The 24,682-nt window shown below is 38.7% G+C and overlaps 2 protein-coding genes across 3 annotated transcripts in view; both read left to right on the forward strand.

Moving 5' to 3' along the window:
- Window positions 1–8,734, forward strand: part of TET1 (tet methylcytosine dioxygenase 1) — a 118,589-nt gene extending 109,855 nt beyond the window's left edge. The window contains exon 11 of the mRNA XM_045291477.1: window positions 275–8,734. Coding sequence (XP_045147412.1) covers window positions 275–1,329 — 1,055 coding nt within the window. The 3' untranslated portion in view covers window positions 1,330–8,734. The remainder of the gene's footprint in view (window positions 1–274) is intronic.
- Window positions 8,735–24,363: 15,629 nt separating this feature from the next.
- Window positions 24,364–24,682, forward strand: part of CCAR1 (cell division cycle and apoptosis regulator 1) — a 41,589-nt gene continuing 41,270 nt past the window's right edge. The window contains exon 1 of one of the 2 annotated variants that reach the window (XM_004701134.2): window positions 24,364–24,446. The gene's annotated coding sequence lies outside the window, so the exon portion shown is untranslated. Of the gene's footprint in view, window positions 24,561–24,682 lie in introns of both variants that reach the window. The other variant, XM_045291336.1, reaches the window with a different exon arrangement.

Below are 24,682 nucleotides of genomic sequence, written 5' to 3' on the forward strand. Positions count from 1 at the left end.
CACCACAATTAATGAATACCCCACACACATTTTTTTGTGTGAGTGATTATTGGCTAAGGGAGGAAGTTTCAAAGATGAAATGTTGGGTCAAAAAGTATACCCAAAAAAACCCACTTTGATTTGAAAAATGAATGGAATAAAACTGGTCAATATTACTAACATGTTCTGTTACATTATCGTGGTCATTCTCCCTTTAGATATTCTCAGAAGCCAACTACTACCCAATCCTAGTGTGTGTTTTAGCTTCACCTTTGGTGTTCTTTTCTCTATTTAGGGTGTAAAACTGAGACCTTGCAACCTGAAATAAAAAGTGAAACTGAACCGCACTTTATCTTCAAAGGTTCAGACAACACTAAAACCTACTCAATGATCGCATCCATTCCTCGCTCAGCGAAAGAGGCCAACATGCCTCCAGGCTTCTCCTGGTCCCCCAAGGCTACTTCAACCACAGCAGCTCCTTGTCAGAATGATGCAGCAGTGTCCTCCAGGTTTCCAGAAAGCAGTAGCAACCCCTACTGCAAAATGCCTTCTCCCAGACTCAGTGGTGCTAATGTACCTGCTGAGGAAAACTTGGGAATTGCACCATCTGATGACTCAGTTCCTCTTACTCCCATTTCTACTCCCATGACAGATTCCCTGGTTTATTCTGAGTCTCCCAGTGGTCCAACTGAGCAGCTAACAACTAATTGGCAAAACCAGCAGCCCCCGCCTATCACCTCTCAAGAACTTGCTCCCACTGGGATGGAAGAAGACGATCCGCAGTCTGAAGCAGATGGTCCTTTGTCTGATGAGCCTCCTTCAAATGATCCCCTGCCAGATGCTGAGGACAAATTGCCCCACATCGATGAGTATTGGTCAGACAGTGAGCACATCTTCTCAGATGCCAATATTGGTGGGGTGGCAATCGCACCGTCGCACGGCTCTGTATTGATTGAATGTGCCCGGCGAGAGCTTCATGCCACGACTCCTCTCGAGCGTCCAAATCGGAGTCATCCTACCCGCCTCTCCCTTGTCTTCTACCAGCACAAAAACCTGAATCAGCCACAACACGGTTTTCAAGCAACCAAGATGAAGTTTGAGGCTAAGGAGGCTACGAATAAAAAAAGTGAGATTTCAGAGCAGAAAGACAAGGAATCTAATGAAGTAGTAGTGTTCCCTGAACTGGCCCCTGAACCCTTCCCTGCCCCTGTCCCAGAATCGTGCCCTGAAGGTAATGCATTGCACCAAATTCCTTATCATAAAGCAGTAACATCAACAAAAAACAAGTTTGTTACAGTGTCCTCTTATGCTTTCACACATGTTGCCGGGCCCTATAAAAAGTGGGCCTGAAAGCTTCTCTCCCCTTCTTAATGCCTTTGCTAGTGTAGTGTATTTTTTCAAGGTGCTGGTAAAAGAAAAATCATGTTGTCGTTTACTATATCTTCATCTCACCCATTTGAAGGCTGAGGTTAAAAAAAAAAAAAAACATAAACCGGGTGGGGGTTTCTTAACTCTGACTATTTTGACAATTAGTAGAAAGTGCACATTTTAAGCAAATATAAAAGTTTTATAGTTTTAAATACATAAAGAAATGTTTTGGTTAGGTTTAACCTTGATAGGATCACCCAGTTTGGTGCTTTAAATTAAGTCTGTTTATTATGAAACGAGTCATTTTTAGAGGATTTTAACAGGTTCATGTTCTATGATGTAAAATCAAGATACACAGTGTTAACTCTACACAGCTCCTGGTGCTTAACCACATTGACACAGTTAAAAAATAAGCTGACTTATTACTTCATGGTGCCATTGTTAAGACATCTTCCGATCATTGCTAGTAAATCGGCATATTCTTTTGAAGCAAACCAATGAAATGTTTTCTGCTGTACAAAATAGTTTGTGTTGTTAGTAATGGTTGGCGGCTGTTCAAAAATTGTAAATATATATTTTAAAAGCACTTTCTATTTTAAAAGTAACTTGAAATAGTATAAGAAGCCTATTGTCTATTGTTAGTGCATATTTGCATACAAGAGAAATCATTTATTCTTGCTGTGTAGAGTTTATCTTGTTAAATGCAATATGTGTTCTACTCATGTATATGGTTTTGTTTTTGTTTTTCAGTATATTCTTATTCTGTTATCTACTTATAGAAAGTAGAGACAATATAAAAATTGTTAAATGATCTCTAAAGTCAGAATTAGGCAACTTATTGATATTTTCTTTGGAACTAATTAAGAGTTGTCCCTTCTGATTGAGTGAGCAAGTGGCCTCATTTTATCTTTACTCTGACTATCCATGAGAGCGATTTCCAAATGGATACTGGATAGAATTGATTTTGAAGAGTCAAATGCTTCCAATGTTAAAATATGAAAATAAATTAACTAACTACCCCTAACTGCCTTATTTGTTCTGAAAGTTAATCAGGTATAAAATTAGAAAAAATTCTTGTTAAAAGTGTTAAGGACAAATTTCCTTGTCATTACACTGCCAGTGAAACTGAAGGATTGGTATTATAAGCATGGTTTTGTCCCTCCAGAATTATCCAAATAGTTGATCTCACCATTTTAGTTTTGCAGAAATTTTATTTTATCTTCTGTAATTGACTATACTGTGATAGGATGTCTAACCAACAGGAAAATTGGCATTCCACTTATTGTAGTTGTTTCACTATTTATTCCCATTCTTTATTGACTTATTTTCAAGCAAAACTAAAGAAACTAAAGAGATCGCCCAAGTAAAATGTTCAGAACAACAACAAAATACTTGATTCTGTTAAAATGCAGAGGTGCTATAACATTTAAAAGTGTCAGTTTCCTTGGGAGTATGGAAAACCTAATGGTGCTTCTCCCTTGGAAATGCCATACGAAGCCCACAACCACTAAAACTCATAATTTTGGTGCAAAAGTAAATAGTTTAAGCAAGCTCTCTAAAGAAAAACTTTGAACATATTAATATAATTTATGGTGCAAAGTATAAATGTCAAGCTTTTGACTTATCCAAGTAAAAGAACATGAAGGGGTTGCAAATAACAAAACTTCAGTTGAGAGAGCATCGTCCTGTACAACTAGATCTCTGCTTTTGAAACATGTACAATAGGGTAATTCATTGACTTGGTTTAGTATTTTGTGTGCCTTTGTTTTCCGTTTTAAAACATGTACATTTTTGTGAACCTAAGGTTTCCCATACACATATAAGTATATAAATAGTGATTGTTTATTGCTTCAGCTGCTCGAATAAGATATTTACTAGTACTAGACTATCAGGAATAAACCCTTGTGATTTTTAGGCTTTAGCTCCCACTCGAAATTATTTTCTCACTAGATTTAATGGATAAAGTTTTATAGCCTTTATCCATACATCCACCTTCCATTCTTTTGTTCTACGAGTAATTACTGTATGCTTCCAAATGTTAAATACGCCTTTGTTCTTTGAATCACTACATAAGACATAGTGAACTTAAAGAATTTAAATCCTAAAGATGTCCTGGCAAATATTAAATTTCCCTCAAAACAGTCATTATGTCTGCATTTATCTAACCTTTTAAAAATACTGAAGTTTAAACACCAGTGTTGATTTATGTGAATATTGGGATTTGTGGTTTACCAAAACAACTACATAAAAATATTCCGTGTTGACTAGCATTTTGCCACTCCATTGTAGTAATGAAGTTCTTTTGTAGACTGCCTCAACTGTCAACCTCACCATGGGAAACACAGGATTCTGACCCAAGTGTAACCATTTACTGTCTCATTCTCTGCCCTGGGATTATAAGACATTTTTTTTGTTTTAATCTTATTCAATGTTCTGCAGCATTGTGATTATATGCTAGATGCACTGTTTTTAGAATGCTCCTTATCAAGCAAACAAATAATTTACTTCTTTGAAGGCATTTTCATTCAGAAACTATACATCTAACATTTTTATTTTTCTGTTCTGATTTTCTGTAATGGTTCCCGTTTCATCCGTGTTAATTTGGGTTTTGAATCTTCTGCCTTCTTTCATGATCTGATAGTTGAATTCATTGACACATAACCATAAAACTGTTTAGCATCATGAGAATAAGTCCTGTGTTTTGTATATACAATCCTATTCCCTGCAGCCCATCAAAAACCACCTCTAATAAATTTTTCTTAGGCCATTGTTTGAGGTTTTTTCTTATACTTGTCAGCTTGTCCTACCTCTTGTTTTGAACTCTTCCATAAAGTACCAAATAAACCATATTAAAAACCTAATTATTATTCAAAAGTGTCAAAATATGAAAACCTGTAGCTATAGGGTGTTCTGTTTTATTTGTCCAACATGTTTTGCCTCTTAAATAACCTTCCAGTGTCTTCATTATGCAATCTGCATGGATGTGGGTTCTTCTCATTTATTAAATATAGAATTTCAACTAGATGCAATCCGTATCAATTTATTTAAGACATAGTCTAACACATACTTAATTAAATGCATACACTTGTGTAAATGAGCTACTGATTTAATTCACATTTACTGGTATTGTTAAACAATTGCTAACTGAAAATCGAGTGGAACAGAGCCATCAACCACTCCACCTGAGGAAGATGTGGCAGTCTGCCTCATGAAAGATTACAGCTTTGGAAGGCTATGGGGCAGTTCTAATCTGTCCTGTCGCACCTCTGGATTGCAGTCAATAAAAGGAAGTTGGTGTTCTTCCTCCTACTGTTCACTGTTTCACCATAGCATGTTTGAGGGTGACTCCAAAGGCAGTACATATACTTTTAAAACATAGATGTAGACATTTTTTTCTGAGGCGAAGTTGTGATATTACTGCATGACAACTTCCACCAATAGTGGCACAGCATTATCTTTTAATGTGCCAACAGAATCAGTAGCTGTATTCCACCTTTACTAAAAGATAACTGTCTTCTATTTCACAGTTTGTTAATGCATGGGGGATTTTTGTGGCGTCTTGTTTTTGTCTAGATTCAATAAAATTGTAAGTTCTGAATTTTTATAGAAATTTATGACAAGTGAATTGTGAAATAAGCTATATGGTTGTGGCCTCTCACAGCACTGGAAGTCACTTTCCAAGTCACATAGTTCAGTCACTTAAAAAGCAGAAGTTAAGATGGGTTTGTAATTAACTTTGTAAGGTCACGGCCATGTTTTGGGTAGTAGGGCTGTAGATAAACAAAATGTGCTCCCCCAGAGGATCGTGTTATTCATTGGTAAATAACCTTATGTTGGCACAAATCAAAAATGGCTCTGGGTTATTTCTGAGAGGTTTGGGGAGGGGGGCGGTGTTTAAATTGCAGAAAGACACCCCTACTTGCAGATTTAGTTGGCGGGGTGGCTTTTCAAATATCTAGCTGTCTTATCAAAGGAAATGGCCAAAAAATATCTGGCAATAGGAAAATTATTTTAGAGTGGCAATGCACCTATTAGCTTGGTGAGTAAATGCTTCTGTGACACAGGCTTTTATTTCCTCTGAAATTAGTGTTATGCATATTGTGAAGTGCTATACAGATTAGGTGATCGAAATACTGAAAGAAGCATATTTCCATTGTACATACTATCTACTCGTACTTTTTGTATATACTACGATTCACATCTATTGCCTATTTGGCCTAGCATTGCTTATTTTGGTATGCGTTGTCTTCATGTATTACAATTTTTAAAAAAATAGTGCACAGCTGCTAAACTTGCCCAGAAATGATTTGATCTGTAACTTCAGTGATCTGATCGTTGGCCAACCTGGGTGCTGAAAGATCCAAATCATGCTCCAAGTTTAGCTTTCTTCTAATAGTTGTTCAAAATTAAATTATCTTTGGCTCTAGAATGCAATTCAAAAGTGAGGATCCTTGGTACCTTTGGTTTTTCTTCTGTGTATAAAATAGAGGTTAGGTTCCTCCGTCTGAGAGGGTCCAATTAGCTCCCAGGCAGAACATCACTCTTTGTCCGTGTTGAATACGAGGTAGAGATGTTATTGTCAGGTGTTAACAGAGCTAGCTAGTGTAACCCTTTTCTGTCTGGGTGAAACTTTGTAAAGCTTTGGCTAGCAAGTGTAAACAATTTTCCCCAAAACAGCAATGTTGTCCCCCACAGCTCTTATGAAAGGTATTCTTGCTTTAGTCATGAACGAAAAACATCTGTCAGAAACATTTTATTTTGATAGAAATAATAGTGGAACATAATTTCATTTCTTTTGGCAAGGTTTGAACATTTATTCCTTGACCAGAAACATTGGTTTTCTTTTTTGTCATTTTCTGAGGCTGCAAAGTCACTATGTTTTCATCCTATGTTCTGTCCTTTGATTTTCTTTAAACATTTCTATTCCTCCTTCCGTTCAGTCCCTTCTCTATTTCCCCATTCACCCTCCACCCCACACACATAGACATGCACACATGCACCTGCAGATGGTTCGTTCTAAGAACAGCAGTGAGCACGGCCATGTCATCTTTCCTGTGTTTTAAAATGGGTTTGCATGTCCTTTTGGTACAATACCAAAAAGAACCAAGAAATTTTATTTAGCTTTTTTTGGGTTTGTAAGACAAGGGAGTAATCACTCCCTCATATGTTAACATTGAGGTTAATATCAATGTAACCTCAAAAAATTGATTACTCTTTGAAATTTGTACCAAGGATTATATGTGAAGTTGAATATTCTAGGACTGTTTCCATATGACGGCTATTTTTGTGCACTACATCTTAATTGGCTGACCAGTAACTGAATTAATGAAGTGTCTGAGCTCTAGAAGAAGTAATTTCTCAATGATTGTATTCTTGCTTACTTGTGGAAGGCATCTATCTACTTTTAATGCAAAAGTTCCCCGTGAGTTTTTGTCATTGTCAGTCAGTAGTAATCTGGAGGTGACTCAGAACTAGAAAATCTACGTAGTGGTGGCAAGAAAGTAAGTTCCTATCAGCAATCTGCGGATTTACTACTAGCTCAAAACTTAGAAAAATATTAACCCCTGCTATATGGCCTAGATTATCAAACTGGCTTCCTATATGTTCTTTTTGTCCCCACCTCGAGGGCTAAAGTGAACCTGCAGGTGACAAAGCTAGTGCAAGTGGCTTGCTCCACGTCACAAAGTGATCATTATGAGACTGACGCTTACCCTTCTTTAGCCTGCTTAATGCATTTCTGCACAATGACCTATGACTTAGGAGTTGGTACCAAGGTGAACTGAGATGGAATAAAACCTATTTATTGAATGTGAAACATGCTTATTAAAAGTGTCCCTATAAAAACAGGAGGGGGACAAACACCCAACATAATCTATAAAAAAGGACAGGAGACATTACCTGTGAAAAAACTTAAGGTTTGCATTTCAAGATCAAATGTAATGCATTTGATATATACAACTGCAGAGGTTTCTTGAATGAGTTTACTTGGTAAACTCTAAGAGATAATACTATCTCCCATTTAATTGAATGTGTTTAGCTTTGCTTTGTTTCCAGCCACATAAAATCAAAGTTTAAATTTACTGTTTGCTCAGTGATAAGAAAGTAAGGAGGCATACTTGTGAGGTTTTTAAGCTCTTTATAAACCAGTAAGCTGTTTTAAATAAATTTCACTTTTGGTGACTGTTCTGTAACTTCTAACTACCTACTCTTATAAATTCCTTTTTTGATATTATAAAATGGCTGATGTATTAGGACTTAACAGAAGCAGTTCTTTACAATTTTTCTTAAATATGTCTTCACAGTTTGTGGTGGTTTGTTTGTTTTACTTTTGTGATATATAGGTGCTGTAAGAGAAGCATTATTCCAGAAATGGTTTTGTAGAAACAGCAAAAGGCAGCTTTGGGTTACTGACAGGAGAGGAGTGTGGTCATCTATGGGCTACTGAGGAATACAAAATGTTCCCTAAGGAGGAATTTACAAACCTACTTGGCAAAAAGAAAAACATTCATTTCTAATTTGTTTTTTCTTTTTTTTTTTTTCTAATTTGTTTTCTTTTGTGATATCTGATGACCTTCCAAGTACAATCATATACTTTGGTTCAAAGCAGATGCCAGAGGAATTATCATTAGTGGGAATAAAATATTCATAAATATTTTACCATGGTGAAGTAGAATAAATCAGGATTCCCAATAAAATAATGACTTTCCCCCTCATCTCTGGGGTATATTTACTATTTATTACCTTTGGGTTTATATATTTTTAAAATTTTTTCCCCATTTCCGCCCCCCCTTGTCATCCTACTGATTAAATACTGTGTATAATAAAGTAAGTTAGTAGGGATTTTTTTTTTTAATCCACATATATCCGTTTTCAGTTCTTAGCATAAGGGGGGAAAGAGTTTAAAGAAGCACTTCACCATGTAGAAGGGAGGAAGTAATATTAACTGGTTATTTCTTTCATGATCAATATTTAGCCCTCTGCAGACAAGGGAACAATTCTAGCAGAACTTGAAAACTTGCAAGTTGGAAATGTATGTTACTTGAAAGATGTAATGAAGCTAAATTTTGGTGCACAGCAATTGTACATGATTTCATGTTTATGTAGCAAAATGCATTGAACTGTATTAGTATTGAAATATACATGTAAAGATAGCTCATGGAAATTGTCTATTATATTTTCTTGTGTGTCTTGTTTGTTTAGAGCTTAAATTTTCTTTTTTTTTAAATTGTTCTAATTAAATAGGACTAAATGAATACTGTAATTGAAAATATATTTTAAATCTTTGTCATGAGTTTTTAAAAGAAAAAAACTATTACAAATTGTATCATTCCTGCTTACACAGAACTTTGTGAGTGATTTTAAATAAATTTTATACTTCTATTTTGTACCTGATAGTCTAGTTTTCTTTCCTCTTCTAAATGATATTTTTAACATCCTGCAAAACTCACACATTTTAACTTCCAAGGAGTATAAGATTTCATTTGGGTGGAGTGACCTACTGTATGGACCTACATATTCAACACAAATCAAAATGATAATGGTTGAAAATTATGGAATCATGTGTCAGCAACTTAGCACTTCATGAATTTCCTTAATTAAGTAGTGACTCAACCCATTTTAGATATCAGCTCTGAAGCTTTGATGTTGTGGTTAAGTAAATTCACAACCCTAGAAATCGGTAGAGCTGTTACTCAACCAAATCTGATTGATGCATTCCCTGTCTTGGATTCATCAGTAATTCATTAATCTTAAATTAATCCTGAACACAGAATGTCAAGTATGTTCAAGTTGACATGCTAAGGAATTTTTTTTACTGTGATGTGAAACATTTCACTGACATATCCCTGTGCTACAGTAAGTACCACAGAATAATGCCTTGCTTTAAGTTTATCAAGTTAGAAACCACTGAAGCGCCAACCAAACCAAAGCCCACGCCAGCTAGTCTACTGCAGCAGTCTGGGTCCTCCCAGGCCGAGCGGGGCAGCTAGCAAATACAATTTCAGAGGGTTAAATTCTGGTTTGTAGCTTCAAAAGAAGGCACTTATCCCTTCCTTCCTTGTCTTCCCTCTTTGCTGACTGATTAGAAAGAAGATATGGTCTTATGAGGTAAACTGACCATCCAAGCAAGAATAACACCCCAGGGGTGGGTAGAGCAGCAAAGTAGAGGAAAAGAGGCAACCTGGGGCCTTGGATAAGTGGCTCCTCAGACCACCTATCTACTTGTCCTTTCATGTGAAAGAACTTGTTTTCTATTATTTTGTCCACTATTAAAAATAGCTTGACTGTAATTAAATATCACTCTACCAGACAAATACTAGGTTTTATTTTCTAAAATCACTAGGCCAAGCATCCAGTTCCTTCGGTGTTCCCTTAGTGAGATGGCTTCTAGGAGCACTGGTTCTGCACGGGCTGACTTACTCCATCACTCACACAGGGCAGTACTACCCTGCACTAAAGGGGCACTATGAGTTGGCATAGACTTGATGGTGGCGAGTTGAGTTCCTACCTGAAAATCAGAAGTGCTAACTCCTCGAATCTCAAAAAAACACGAGTCCATGTTTTCTAATGCGCAGAGCAGATGTTTCCACACTATTTTCCCAGGCTGCTCTCACTGAACTGTTTTATGCTCCATGTATCTGAGTAGGAAAAAAATCAAGAGTATAATGGCTTACTATATGCAAGGACCATCCTAAGTGATTGATATATATATAAATCATCTAACCCTTAGTCGGGGAGCAAGGTGCCCTGTTGTGCTGTCGGCTCAGCACTGAGCTGCTAACCAAAAGCTCAGCGTTGCAAACCGACCAGCCATTCCTCCAGAGCAAGGTGAGGCCTGCTGCCTGCTCCCAGGTCGTTTTGCAGCCTTGGAACCTTCTTCAGGTTCCTTGAGGATGAATTGACTCAGTGGCAGTGCCTTTTGGTGGGAACCTTCAATCTGAAAGTGAACACATGAATTCACTATCTTGCTCATTGTCCCACAGCTGATAAGATTAGAAGCTGTCTGGCTCTAGACTCTAGAGCAGTGGTTCTCAACCTTCCTAATACTGTGACCCTTAATACAGTTCCTCATGTGTGGTGACACCCCCCCTCAACCATAAATTTATTTTCGTTGCTACTTCATAACTGTCATTTTGCTACTGTTATGAATTGGGCAGCTACTGTGAAAGGGTCGTTTGACCCTCCCCAAGGGATCGCGACCCACAGGTTGAGAACTGCTGGTTTAGTCTGGGCTCCGAATTGCCTCCACCCACCCTGCCCCATCTCAGGCTTTGCAGAGCAAAGGAGGTGCTGCTCTCTCTTGTGCGTAGAATTGATAATGACACACAACTTTCCTTCCATCTTTGGAACAAGGAGTGGTGTGATCTCTTTAATCATGACATGTTATGCCCAATTTACATTAATTTGTTGTTCTCATTCCGTGATTGGTACATAGAAATTATTCCATGGGACTGCCACAGCTGTGCTCCATGCTCACCTAAAGACAGGCAGTCAGTTCCACGTGTGAAAGCAGTCACATGGCAAATGGCCAAGTAGGCTTTCTCTACCTACCAAGGCTAGATAGTCCCAAGGTCTCTGGCAAGAATCCCAACTTTAAAAAAAAAGGTGTTCCAACGTCAGAATGATCAGCCTCAGCTAACACTTGTTTCTCTAATCCAATGGTTCTCATCATTCCCAATGCTGTGATCCTTTCACACAGTTCCTCATGTTGTGGTGACCCCCAACCATAAAATTATTTTCGTTGCTTCTTCATAATTCGAATTTTGCTACTGCTATGAATTGGACAACCCCTGTGAAAGGGTCGTTGACCCCCCAAAGGGGTCACGACCCATGGGTTGAGAACCGCTGCACCCATTCCAGTCTGTTGATATCTTTGCATACAGCTCCAATGTTTACTCTATTTCCTCAAAGTAGTATTAACCACAGGCACAAATTCCTCTTGTCCTCTAAGATACTCTGGTGGTACTATAAGTGTTGGACTCCTAACCACACAGTGTTTCAAATCCACCAGCCACTCTTCAAGGGAAAGATGAGGTTATCTGCGTCCTTAAAAATTGTATTAGACCTTGAATTCTGAGCACCCAGTTTGCAGAAGGGTATAGATAACATTGATCCTAAAATCCATTTGCAGAGTCCCCAAATGGATAAAGCCTCCACTGAATTCCTTCTGACCTGGGACCTGAACAGCATTCCCCTTGGACCGACTGCAGTGGAAAGTGGATTATTACCAGCCAGTCCAGAAAAAGGCAGTCATCCTTAGAGGTTTGCCTGGGTGTGTTTTTGATGGAAACTGCCATACTGGGGGCATATAGCCATGAGTCATGCCCTCACTACCTAGGTCTGAAGGTCCTGTACCAACCAATCTTGTAAGCTCTTATTTCACGTAATGCACACGTCCCAATCAGTCTCATTCCCACTCCTATTATCCCATCTGTAAATGTGATGTATTGATCTGCCATCAAGCATGTTTTTTGTGACAGTTTCCTTTGCCCTCTCCAATGGGCTTTTTAAATCTCTGAATCTCAGCAAACCCTTGGATGCCATATGGCCGCTTCCTAGTGGTTTCCTTTGCCCTGATGATGTGTCTTTGTCTTGTTTAAGTCTTAATGAAATTTCTCCTTAAATTATATTTGAGGTTTTGGGTCTCTTGTACCCGCAAACAAAATTTAAAGTCTCAAAGACCCAAAGGGGTAGTTCCATTCTGTTTTAAAGGGTTGCTACAAACACTTGGTGTTGTGGATTACAACAAACCTCCTCTATCAATACCCATCTTATCTTGCTTCCCATTCCATTGAAGGAAGCTGCCTCCCTCCTACCAAAGGCTAATTCTTCCTTGTGTACTTGAGCTGTTATCTCCTCTGTCCTGTAACTTCGGTCTCTCCCTCAATATTGGACCCCTTGTCAGCATTAAACAGATGCTCATTTCTGGCATAGTAAAAGAAACAAAACAAACTAAAAACCTACCTTTGAATCCCATATTCCAATGTAGCATCACCAGTCTCTTCCAGTCACAAAATTATTTACATCCATTTTCTCCCCTGTGGAGCAATTCAGAACTTTCAAGCTTTCCAGGGGTGAGTGGAAAACATTTAAAAGCTTTTATTATATAAAAATTTGAATTTTTTTCTTGTTTACAGGCAAATAAAGAGTCTGCCATCTTTATTAATTTTTCAATTTATTATTTGTAAAAATTTCGTTACATTTTAAAAGAATAAGTTAGATTTTCTTCTTAAGAATTCTCAAAAACAACAACAAATTCCCTGTATGCATAGTTATTGAAGGGAAATTTAATTTAATTTATTTATTTTGCATTTTGCTTCACTTTAATAAAAATAAATAAATAAACACATGCCAGGAATTTCTTTTTTAATCAGAAAGAGGATTGAAAGATCAGAAGAAAACGTAAGTGGTTAGACTAGGGGCTCTATTGGTAGTCAGGAGGTAGGGTGGGGGTGAGGTTGTCGCCACACATCCCTGACCCTCAGGGGCCTTGCTCAGAGCTCAGGCAGTCCGAGGAGGCGAGGGTCAGTCTCTGCAGTGGTGCTAAATCTCAGCTGGGTGAAGGAAAATTTTAGTTGATTATAAAGTTACTTGTGACAAAATAACTTCTCAAGCAAAATGATCAAATCTTAAAAATGTACAAGTATCTGTGTAGATATTTGAGAGCAATTTTAAGTGTGTACATGATGTCAAGTAAGATTTCCAACTTAGCATCTGAATTTGCTTTTCTTTTTGGCCCGGTTTTCTGATTTTCAGGGTTTAGTTTAAGTTCCCTTACACCCAGGCCGATCAAGTTGTGGCCCTATAGGACAGGGTGGAACTGCCCCACAAGGTCTCCAAGCCTGTGATCTTAATGCAAGTCAACATCCTTGGAGAGGCTGGCACACGTAGCAATCTCGTGATGTGCATTCTGATTCAGCATGTCTGAGGTGGAAATGCAAATTTCCAGCAGTGAGGAGGAGTGGGAATGAACCAGCTGAAAGCCCTAGTTTGAACTGCTGGCATTTTGACTAGCAGTTGAGTGCTTTAACCTCTGTGCCACGCAACTCCTTGCCACTTTCTTGGGGTTACATGACCTGATAGTCTTAACTAAGCAGGATGTCCCCATTATTCGTACGACATCTATTTTCCTGTCATAGCCCATGACGCATCACAGTGGGACCAGTTTGAAGTAAAGGGAAATAATAGCATAGTATGGTTCATAGATGATAACAGTTCTCCAAGTTAATCTATATGCTTAGAGCAGACCCAAAAAACCAGTCAACTCCCAAGAGAACATTTTAGGGATGAAAAAAAAGTATATTTTAAAATTCATATGGCAAAAATAGGCACATGCCTTAAAAGCATAAAAAAACTCACGGACTAGAAAAAGGTCTTTAGCAAGGAAACAAGACAAGGAACCTAACTCTAAATATCTATGGAATACTGCAGCACGTCAGTAAGAAAAAAACAACCCAATTACAAAGTGAGCAAAGGCCATGAACATCGAAAGGCCTAACAAACACATGAAAAAATGCTCACAATCACTAGTCACCCAGGAGATTCAAATCAAAACAATAATGAGATAGATACTGCCTTACATCAACAATGGCAGACCAATTAATAAAACAAAAACAAAACAAAAGATGCTGGAGAGGATGCTGAGAGATTACAACTCTCAGACATGGATGGTACATCTGTAAATATGTACAAGCCTTGTGGAAAGTGATACTTTCCTCAAACATTTGGAAATAGACAGCCCATACAAACCAGCAATATCTAAATTGTAGAAGCCATAACAGGAACAGACATGTGCACTCATATTCATTGCAGCATGTTCACAATAGCAAGAATTTAGAAAAGGCTGACAAGTGCTGACTTGATTGAAAAAGACAGAGCTCCCTAAAAGGAAGAAGAGAAATTGGGGGGAGGGGTGGGAATGAATATAGGAAGAGGGCTGATGAGTGGCTTAACTGTTGATGGTCTGAAATGTAAACCCCTGTCTAATGCACAATAATCCATTTAAAAAGCAAAGTAAAATTCATATGGAAAAATGAACAAGTAAGGTAGCCCAGAAAATATGGGAAAGAAAAAGTGAGGAGGGTAATGGATTCTGGCCTTATTATGTAAAAATATTTTATAAAACTACAATAACCTAATATATCATTGGAATAAAACACAGAAATAAACTGTAATACAATATACATGTGGTTATTTGCTATCTATTAAGGGAAGCTTTTCAAATTAGTGGGGAGATAGAGAATTATTCAACCAAGAATACTAAAATTACATGTGGTTGACTCATCTAATCAATGCCAACTCCTTGTGACTCTGTAAGGCAGAGTAGCACTGCCCCTGTACATTTCCCAGACTGTATATCTTTACATGAGTAGGAAGGCTGGTGGTCTCCAACTGCCGTGGTTGCAGATAACAGCTTAACATGCAACCACTGTGCCACCAGAGCTAGGCATGCTACTCTCGTACACCCACAGGGGCCCTTCTACTCTGCCCTACAGCATTGCCCGGATAGGTGTGTTTGGCTGTTGCTTTGTAGGGCTGCAGATATGTTGGGGTGCTATCGTTACATGTCCACTTAACTCTGTCGTGTTTTTCCCATGTCATCTCATTCCTATTACATCCTATCTTATAGGTAAATTAGCACAGAAGGTCCACATCAGACTATAGGTTTTCTAGACTGCATAGCTTTCCTAACAATTTCCCCTTCGTAATTCAACTTCTAGTTCTCCCTTTCAGTTTACTGGCAGTCAGAGTTAGAGAAGATCAAGTAAGTTGTAAAGCAGTGGTTGGTTGGTTTGTTTTTGTGTGCATGTGTGGTTTGTTTTTGTTTTAACTTGCAACAAATATAAGATGGTCTTCACTCTTGGACTTCTTCCAGAGATGAGTCAAATTATATTTGTCATTTTTTTTGTTTTGTTTTTTTTAATCATTTCTTAGAACAATTTTGTTTTATTTTAATTTTTTGTTTTTATTTTTTATCATTTTATTGGGGGCTCATACAACTTTTATCACAAACCATATATATTTGTCATTTTTAAAGGAAAATGTTTTTATATTTAGTGAAGCATACTTTGCAGAACTTTTTTTTTTTCCTTTTATTCAGAATGTAGCTTAGGCTGGTAAGCCAGATTGTTAGTGTGTTATGTAACTGCTGCAGGAGCAGGACTGGGTAGGCTCCCTGTCTGCTAAAACCCAGACAGCGACACACATGCTCCTGGACACGAACATCCAGCTGTTCGCCATCCTCAGGGAGCATGTGAACGCGACGGGGTGGCCAGGCCTGTACAGGAGAAAAATATCAAACCAAACTCAAATTCCTCAAAGAAAGTCAGACATGTTGAACTAATAACAGATTAGAGGACTACTGAGAAAATCACCTTCAGATATCCTTTGAACTTGCCACTGAAGCCAATTCTGGAGCTCACCTTTCAACCAATTAATAGATTGCCTAATAAAATAGACAACATCATCCATGAATAATGTGAAACTGTCCCTTAGAGTTTATGGGCTTCCCAAAAGGTTCCCACTCGTGATCCTGTCTCACCCTGGACATTTCCAACATTGGCAAGGGCTGCCTGGAACATCTTGGATTCATTATGCACTAGATTTTGTATTAAACCTTTACTGTGTTGTTCAGAAACCAATTTTTCATGACTTCTACATTTACTTATTCTCAACTCCACGCTGGGGTGGAGATGAAGGAGCTTTGCTTAAGCAATCACCTGTCTGAGAGCAAATGATAGCGCATCTACCCCAAAACAAGAAAGGCAAGGTGGGGCAGGGAAGCTAGACCGATGGACATAGAACAAACAGAATGGACATAATGAGAACACTGAGTTATTTTGGAAATCTTAACCAATGCAACAGAACAATTCCCATGAAAACTGTTAGATGGGAACCTGTTTGCTATGTAAAATTTCATCTAAAACACAGTATTTAAACTAATGCTTTCAAATGATTTTTAAAAGTTCAACTAACATAAATGTGTCTATCTCTGGCACTCAGCCTCAAACGCACTTTCTTGGAGGTGAAAATGTTTATTAACTCTATTCATTCAGAAATATTGACTGCACATACAAGCACATCCCCACATTTTTAAACTAATAAATGAGAATATTTTATTTATACTTTTATGTCCCTGTTTTTTCATTTAGTTTTTTAAAAATTGTATCAGCATATAGATCAATCGTCATTCTTTTTAATGGCTTCATATTCTTGTTTTGTATGTGTGTGCCACTGTTCATTCAATCAGTCTTCTGAGTCTTTCCTTATAATAAGTAACCTTGGATATCTATCCTTTTATCTATACTGTATTTGTCTAGCATATCTGATAAGAAATTTGTCAAGGTGTAATTTATGACTCAAAGGTTATTTGGATTAGTAATTTTGGTAGATACTGACAATCCCCCAAATAATTATACCAGTATATTGTGCCATCAACAATATAGAGAAGTGGCTTCATGTCTTAGACAGAGCTTCATGAGGTACAGAAGCTAAGATGGAAATATGTGTGCAGGAATCAGGCACTGTTGACAGTAGCAACATCTAATGGGAAGAAAGCAGGATTGAGTAGAGTGTGCAACTGAACTGCACTGCAGTCACAATAAAGCTTTTTGTGCTTTTAGGAGGGCTTTTAGATACTCCCAGGAAGCTCTGAAGATGGTATGGAGCACCAATGTTGTGCCCATTTGAGACCAGGAGGCCAAACCTAACAGCCCTTCATATTCTACTACTCATATATGAAATAGCTCCCTTTGGCAAGGACCGTTCCAAAGGAAGGATTCAAATATGAGCCATTGACAGCATCACCTCTGGCAGCTGGGGTGCCTAATTCCTAAAGGGGGACTCTGGCAAGCCCCCTAATATTGACTACAGACAACCATCTAGGAATAGATCTTTCAGACGTCTGGTTAGTCTCTTCTCTTGGCAAAACTTGAAAGAGGAAGATTTGTTGAACAAGCTACAGTCCTGCTGCTGAAGCTGGTCTCATGGATGCCACTTTTCTCTGGACAAGAAAAGACCAACCAAACATCTCCATACTCTACTACCATTGCAGATTTCCTTCTATTTGGCTAACACCTTGTTGGTTTAGTGGTGCTAGCCACTCCTGAACAACACGGTCACTCCTGATAGACAGGTTTCAGGAGAACTTCCAGAGGAAGACAGTCTAGGAAGAAGGGAGAGACAGTGCACTTATGAAAAAGAAAACTCTGAAAACTTTATAAATAGCAATGGAACATTGTCTACTATAACACCAGAAGATGAGCCCCACAGGTTGGAAGGCATCAACTGCTTATATGCAACTTTAAGTTGAAGTAGAAGAAAATTAACTCAAATCCATGGAATCCAACCTTAACCATATGCGACCTGAATTTAGATGCCATCTCAAGAATAAAGTTGATGTATCAACCCAAAGACCAGATGTATTTGGGGATGATATCAAAGACACCATACACAAAGAAACCAAAAGGTCATTAAAAAGATAGGAAAGACAGAAAGGGATGTCAGAAGAGACCCTGAAATTTACTCTACAACACAGAGAAGCTAAAGCAACATGAATGATGAAGTGAAAGATCTGAACAAAAAATTTCAAAGGGCAGCTTAAGAAGACAAAGTATTACATTATGCAGAGACCTGAAGGGTGACTAAGGGCCACAGTCACAGGAATTGTCTTCTTTATCTGCGTTTCAAGCCTAATGGTTGTTTTTTTTTTAATGATTTTGAGTTCTATTCCACCCTTTCCTCACATTCCATCCAAGACCTTGTAATAATATGGTCTCTTTTTCAGTGCCACTGGGTGGTAGCCAGGTTTCAGGGAGACTGACATTTATGTGGTCTATTAGTCCATTAGACTAATTGTTTTTTATGCATCTTCAGTTTTCTTCACTCTTGTTTTCTCTGGACATGAAGAGACCAATAGTTGTATATTAGTTGGCCATTCCATTATCTCTTCTAGCTTTCTATTTTTTAATAATTCAAAGATCATCACAAATTTCCTTGCAGAATCTTTCATAGCAACTATAGTGTTGATAATACCACATTAATCAGCATATATCAAATGAAGTAGCTTTAATTGGGGAAGTTGTTTCCTTGAAAACAAAAATATGTTAATGATAACAAAAAGTCACATATTTGTGCTGCAGAGACAACCAGCATCTTTCAACCTTCATACATTCTTCTAGCACAGGGGACTTGTTTTTGTGTTTTAGAGGAATGTTGATTGTCAGATGAGATTTCTCATTGAGTTACTAGTATGATCTGGAATCCAGATAATAGTGGACTCTTACTTTAAAATAGCCTGGGATCAATCCATCTCTGTGTTAGGCAGGGTTCTCTAGAGAAACAAAACAGGAAGCTTATGATTATATACATATGAGGATAGGTTTATACAGCGAGAAGGAATATAACAGCTAATGAGTCCACATAGCAGTACAGAGGGCTCAGTTCAACACACTGTCATAGAACTTTCGTGGAAGTCTTTAGACTCATTGCCGGGTCCAAAGTCAAGGAAGCAGACAGTGGATTCTTCCCTCAGGCAAGAGAGGCAGAGTCTGCTGGCAGGCAGCAAACAGCAGAGTGTTCTGCAACAGTCAGTAGCTTGGTGAAGCAGGCATCAATAGGATCTCTAACTCAAGAGCAGCGACAAGATCCACCAGCCTCAAGTTTAAGCAGTGTATGCACCAGCAGTGTGACCAAGAACCTCAAGCTCCAGACATGATCCATGGGTTCCCACAGGTAGTATAGCACACAGGTTGAGGCAGAGAACTAGCTAAAACAGCAGCATGCTGGTCCGATCTGATCATCAGGGAGCAAGAGGTTGATGGGATCTGGCTATCTTTATTTACTTCAGTCATCGTCCAATCAAGTTGTGACCTGATTAAACTCCACCCACATATTCCTATTGGCCTAGTTAGTACAATAAACCTAACAATCACACATGAATCCTTTTTTTTTTCTGGAAAAAAATAAAATAGATATATTTATATAGAATATATAAAGCACAAAAATTAGTAGTTTTACATTTGCTCGTCCCAGGGATGGTGGGGGGGAGGGTTCTCACCTCCAGCCGGCTCCCCCATGCCCCACAAGACTGTGTACAATCCCATGTATAAATAAAGACCCCCCACCCTCCCCACGCTGACACTAAGCTCCTCGGCCCCCACATCACCACCTCTTCCCACCAGACCAGCAGCAGTTTGGTGACTGGGGAATGGTGAGAGCTCTGGGCCACACCCTACCTCACTGGATAAAGGCATGCCACTCAGGGACAGCCCTCGCCCTGGCCCCACCCGCCCATTCAGAGGCTAGAGGGCAAATGGGCTCATGATGGGGCTGAATTAATGGGAAAGAGATAACTTGGTCCTAGGTTAGCACAGCCCTCCCGCCCCCGCCCTCACTCCCATCCCCTTCCCTCTCGATGGGTCTCTGTCTCCCTCTTCTCCTCTGTTTCCGCCTCTCTTTGGGTTGTGTTTCCTTGCTTTCAACTCCGACAGATGCACACATGTATTCTTGACAGGTTTAAAAAATTTGTGTAATTTTACAGATTTTCTTTCATAGACTATATCAGGGGTGTCAAACTGGCAGCCAACAGGCTGCATGTGGCCCCCAACGTACTTTTTTGTGGCCTGCGATGCCCTGAAATAAAATGAAAATAGAAAAAATTGTTATGAAGAAAATAGCACTTAGGGGAGATTGAGGCAATACCTTACACACAATTCCCTTGTTAACTCTTTAATTACTGAAGACGAGTATACATGTGGCCCACTGCCTTTCCTGGGGGCCTGTGGACATGTATAAACGCTGACTCAGTTCTGGCGACATTTGGAAGTGAAATGTCTGTCACTCTCAGTGTCACGTAATGTAAACAGATCCCAATAGCAGAAAGGTTAAAAAGAGCACTCTGGGTTGTGCTGTTATGAATCGTACCTAGCAGCAGCACTAGTTAACATTTTTAGACGGAAGCCATTATGATTGTGTATCACATTTGTCAGATGTCCAACATTTTGTGTTTTTTATTAGTTACTTTGTTATATTTTCTGGTCATAACATAAGAGGTAAACGAAAACTAGTAGGAGGAAAGCGCTGGCAAGTTTTGGATAAAAAAGAGTAACTTTAGTTTTATAAATACATAAAATAATGTTTAAATAAAAGCAATTACAGTGCTTTAATTAGCCTATTATATAGCCTAGATATAAATTTAACAAAATTTGTAAACGTGATGTGGCCTGTGTGAATCTTGCCTGTTGCACCAAATGGCCTGCGTTTTACGTGAGTTTGACATCCCTGGTCTATATGATGCTCTTTTCTACTACTATTGCACTTAAGTGACTTATTTCTTCTACTACTACTGCATTTAATAATCAGTATAACATATCAAAAGACAATAAAATTATAATCATTAAGGTATGATTTTGGCTTCTGTTCTAAGCAAACTTTCATATAACTAAAATAGTAGAGGGTAACTTGATATTGTTTAAATCAGTGATTAGTAAAAAGAACAAGAAAGCAATATAGAGAAAGGGGGAACCGATCACAATGATCTACATATAACCCCTTCCCAGGGGAATGGACAACAGAAAAGTAGGTGAAGGGAGAGAGCAGTCGGTTTAAGACATGAAAACAAAGAAAAAAGACATGAAAAAATACATAGATATATGTTATCAAGGGCTCAAGTAGAAAGAAAATGTATTGAAAATGATGGCAACATATGTATAAATGTGCTTGACACAATGGATATACGTATGGATTGTGTTAAGAGCTGTAAGAACTCCCAATAAAATGACACCCCCCCACCAAAAAAAGAAAGCAATATATAGCACACATTGTTTTAAAATCCAGAAAAACAAATATTGCAAGATGTTTTCTTGACTAGACCTTGTGGAAAAAAAACCTAAGTATTTCTGCATTATGTATATTAACCACTATTTAGTATCCATTAATCATAATTTTCATTCAGTATTATAAAAGTATAAGTCTACATTTTTAAAGATATTTACTTTAAAAAATCTTTCAAAGATACTCTGAGGTTATGTGATTAAAAATGTACTACAACAACTGTAAGCAAGGTATATTTTGTTGGCAATACCACAGTGATGGGTCTGTGATTGCATTTTCATAGAACTCTTTTATAAGAAAAGGGGACTTGTAAACATTCAGTTTCACATGGGTTATGTGGAACAAGCAGAGTGTTCCTGTATTTTTATAATATAAATATTTTAAAAATTCTTCTCCTGGCAAAGTTGATAGTAATATGACTATATTTCATAAAATAAAGATCTGTACCTTTATAAATTGGGTTTTCTACTGTTGGCCTACAGAAATTTTCCATTCTCCACCCTAATTACTTAGTAGAAAACAAGTTACTGATCAATTCAAGCGGATTATACTATCACCCCAATTGTCTAATTGTCAGTGATCTTTGATGTCACAAGCCTGGCCTGATCTTTAAGCTGGAAAACAGAAAACTAGACAGATGGTTGCCATTGTACCCTAAAACTCAAAGGCAGTACTTAAATACATTTCCTTATATTTCACATTAGGAAAAAATACAAGAATCAAGACTTAAAATGGCAGGAAAGTACAGTGAGTGAGGGAAGCTTTTTAAACCCTATAAGTTGGGTAGTTTAAAACAAAACTGTGGTAGCCACTGTCAATCCATCTTATCAAGGATTTTCCTCGTTTCCCCTGACCTTCTATGTTACCAGGCATGAAATTCTTTTCCAGGGACTGGTCTCTCTTGATAACATGCTCAAGTGTATGAGATTACATCTCACCATCCTTGCTTCTAAAAGCATTCAGGCTATACATCTTACAAATTTGTTTGTTCTTCTGCAGTCCATGGTATTTTCAATCCTCTTCACCAACTCATAATTGAAATACATCAATTCTTCTCTGGTCTTTTATTCATTGTCCAACTTTCAGATTCATGTGAGGTGACTGAAAATGACATGAGTTGGATCAGGTGCACCTTAGTCCTCATTAAGGTGATATACTTGCTCTTGAACATTTCAAAAAGGTCTTCTGAAGCAAATTTGCCCCATGTAATATGTCCTTTGATTTCTTGGCTATTGTTCCCATAAGCATTGATTGTGGATTCAAGCAAAAATTAAATCCTTGGCATTTTCAATATTTTCCTCTTTATTCCAGAAAAGATTATTACAATAAAAATCCCACATACATTCATTGATTCATAATAAGAATCCTACTTTGTGACACATACACACAATTGTTATTGTGTTATTATGTTATCCTTTACCTGGAAGTATGTGTGTGTGTGTGTGTGTGTGTGTTTCTTCAAGCATCCAAAGGTACAGTGTACATTAAGACAACCATTTAGCTGACTGGTGTTAGATCTTTGCATTCTAATTTAAAGACTTAGTAATGGAATTCATTAGTAATTCAGGATCCTGCCTGTATTTAAAAAAAATGGAAAGTAACAGGTGTTGACAGAAATATAAATAAAATAAAATCATTTTGCTGTGCATGGCTGGTGGGAATGTAAAACTGAGCAATAAATGTCAAAAATAGTTTGGTGATTTTTAAAATGGTTAAATATTACCATAAAACCCATAATTTCACTCTTAGGTAGCTATCCATGAGAATTGAAAACTTTGTTCATAGAAAGAGTACAAACAAAACTTTGTACATAGATGCTCATAGCAGCATTATTCTCAAGAGTTAAGAAAATGGAAACAACTTAAATATTCATCAATTGATAAATGGATAAATAAAAGTTCTACAACCACATAATTGAATATTATTTGGCCCTATAATGGGATAAAGTACTAGTACATGCTACATCATTGATAAACCTTGAAAATCAGGAGGCAGGAAGTCAAAGTAGAAGGAGAGAAGAGCACAGGCCAGTCCTAGCAGAGTAGAGTGGATCTAGTTTGGGCAGGCAACATGGCAAGCCACCAGTGGCTCCTGGGTTTCAGGCCAATTGGCAGGCCCAAGCCTCAAGAAGGCAGGTGCAGGGTCCAGGGCAGCAGGAACAAGAAAAGCAAGTGTTCTTCACAGTGTCTCTTTTAGAGATATCAAATAGACCATACTTCTAAAAAAGAAATCATCAGACTATGAGAGCTTCATAGTCTTCTATGAAGACTGACTCATAGCCCACTCATAGCTTCTAACAGGAGCAGACAAGTTGACACAAAACCCATCACAACATCCTTGGTTCCAAACCCTTTAAAATCTAGTCCATATAAATATTTGAGGTACACACAATAATTGATAACAAATGGGTGCTACTTTATATAATTCAGATAACTTCCAAATCACATAATGTCCTATTTCACAGAACGAGTCACAGACATTAAGCAACGCATGAATGTACTATCCCAAGTGAGACTGCCTTTTGTCCATAGAAGTTAATTCCTAGTATCATGGCAACTCTGCGTGAAAGAAGAGGGGCTTGGAGGTGGGAGTGGGGGGCGAGTCACAACATATTGTGTGACATATATATATATATATATGAAATCAGGGTGGACAGATCCATAGAGGTCAAAAGGGGAGTCAACGTTTGGAGAGCCTAAGGGAACGAAGATACTGAGACTAATAGATACGGTTTTAAGGTACTGAAAACACTGCAACTAAACAGTGATGATGGCTTTAAGGTCAACCTTTTACAAACACCATAGTATTTGCACTTTAAAAATCACTTAAACGAGGTTTCATATGTCTACTGAATTTTCAAATTTAAAAAGGAACAATGTCACAGGACACACCCATTTTTGCAAAGACCTGACTCACTTGGGAAAAAAAAGAAAATGGCGGTTTACGCGCCTCCGATCACCTGACATCCAATTGCCTTCCCCTCAGCCAAGCTTTTTCCTCGGAGCATGCGCGAAGCCGCAGGCCCCCCACGTCGTTCTCCGAAGCCTAGGCAACCTTCGCGGAAGCGTTTTCTTCGTGCCGGCGTCCGGAAAGGGCAGAGCGTAAGGAGAGCGAGCCGGGACGTAGGACGTAAGACGTAAGCGCGTAAGGCGGCGCTGGTCCGGAGCTGGGAAGGAGGTGAGTGGCGGGGAGGAAAGCGGGAAGTTGGCGCATGCGCCGGAGCCTGACGGGTTTGAAATGGCTTCAGTGCGAACCGGAATCCGACTCAGGTGAAGGTCTGGGTCCCGCGGTGGACGCGGATTGCGGCCGAGCCGGGCTTCTCGCCATTCCCCCGAGGGCCGGGGACGACGTTTACGAAAGGCCGCGACTGCAGGCCGGCGCCGGTGGGGCTCTCGAGGGAACGGGGCAGGGTGGACGCGGGCCTTTTGTGCGGGTCGGAGCAGGCCCGCGCGGCCGGCCCCTCCCCCACCGCGGCGCTCCGCGCGCGGCCCTGGGGCTCGCCCGG

This window comes from Echinops telfairi, unplaced genomic scaffold (assembly GCF_000313985.2).
Source record: "Echinops telfairi isolate 266 unplaced genomic scaffold, ASM31398v2 ScPeMD7_70;HRSCAF=299, whole genome shotgun sequence".
Taxonomy (NCBI): domain Eukaryota; kingdom Metazoa; phylum Chordata; class Mammalia; order Afrosoricida; family Tenrecidae; genus Echinops; species Echinops telfairi.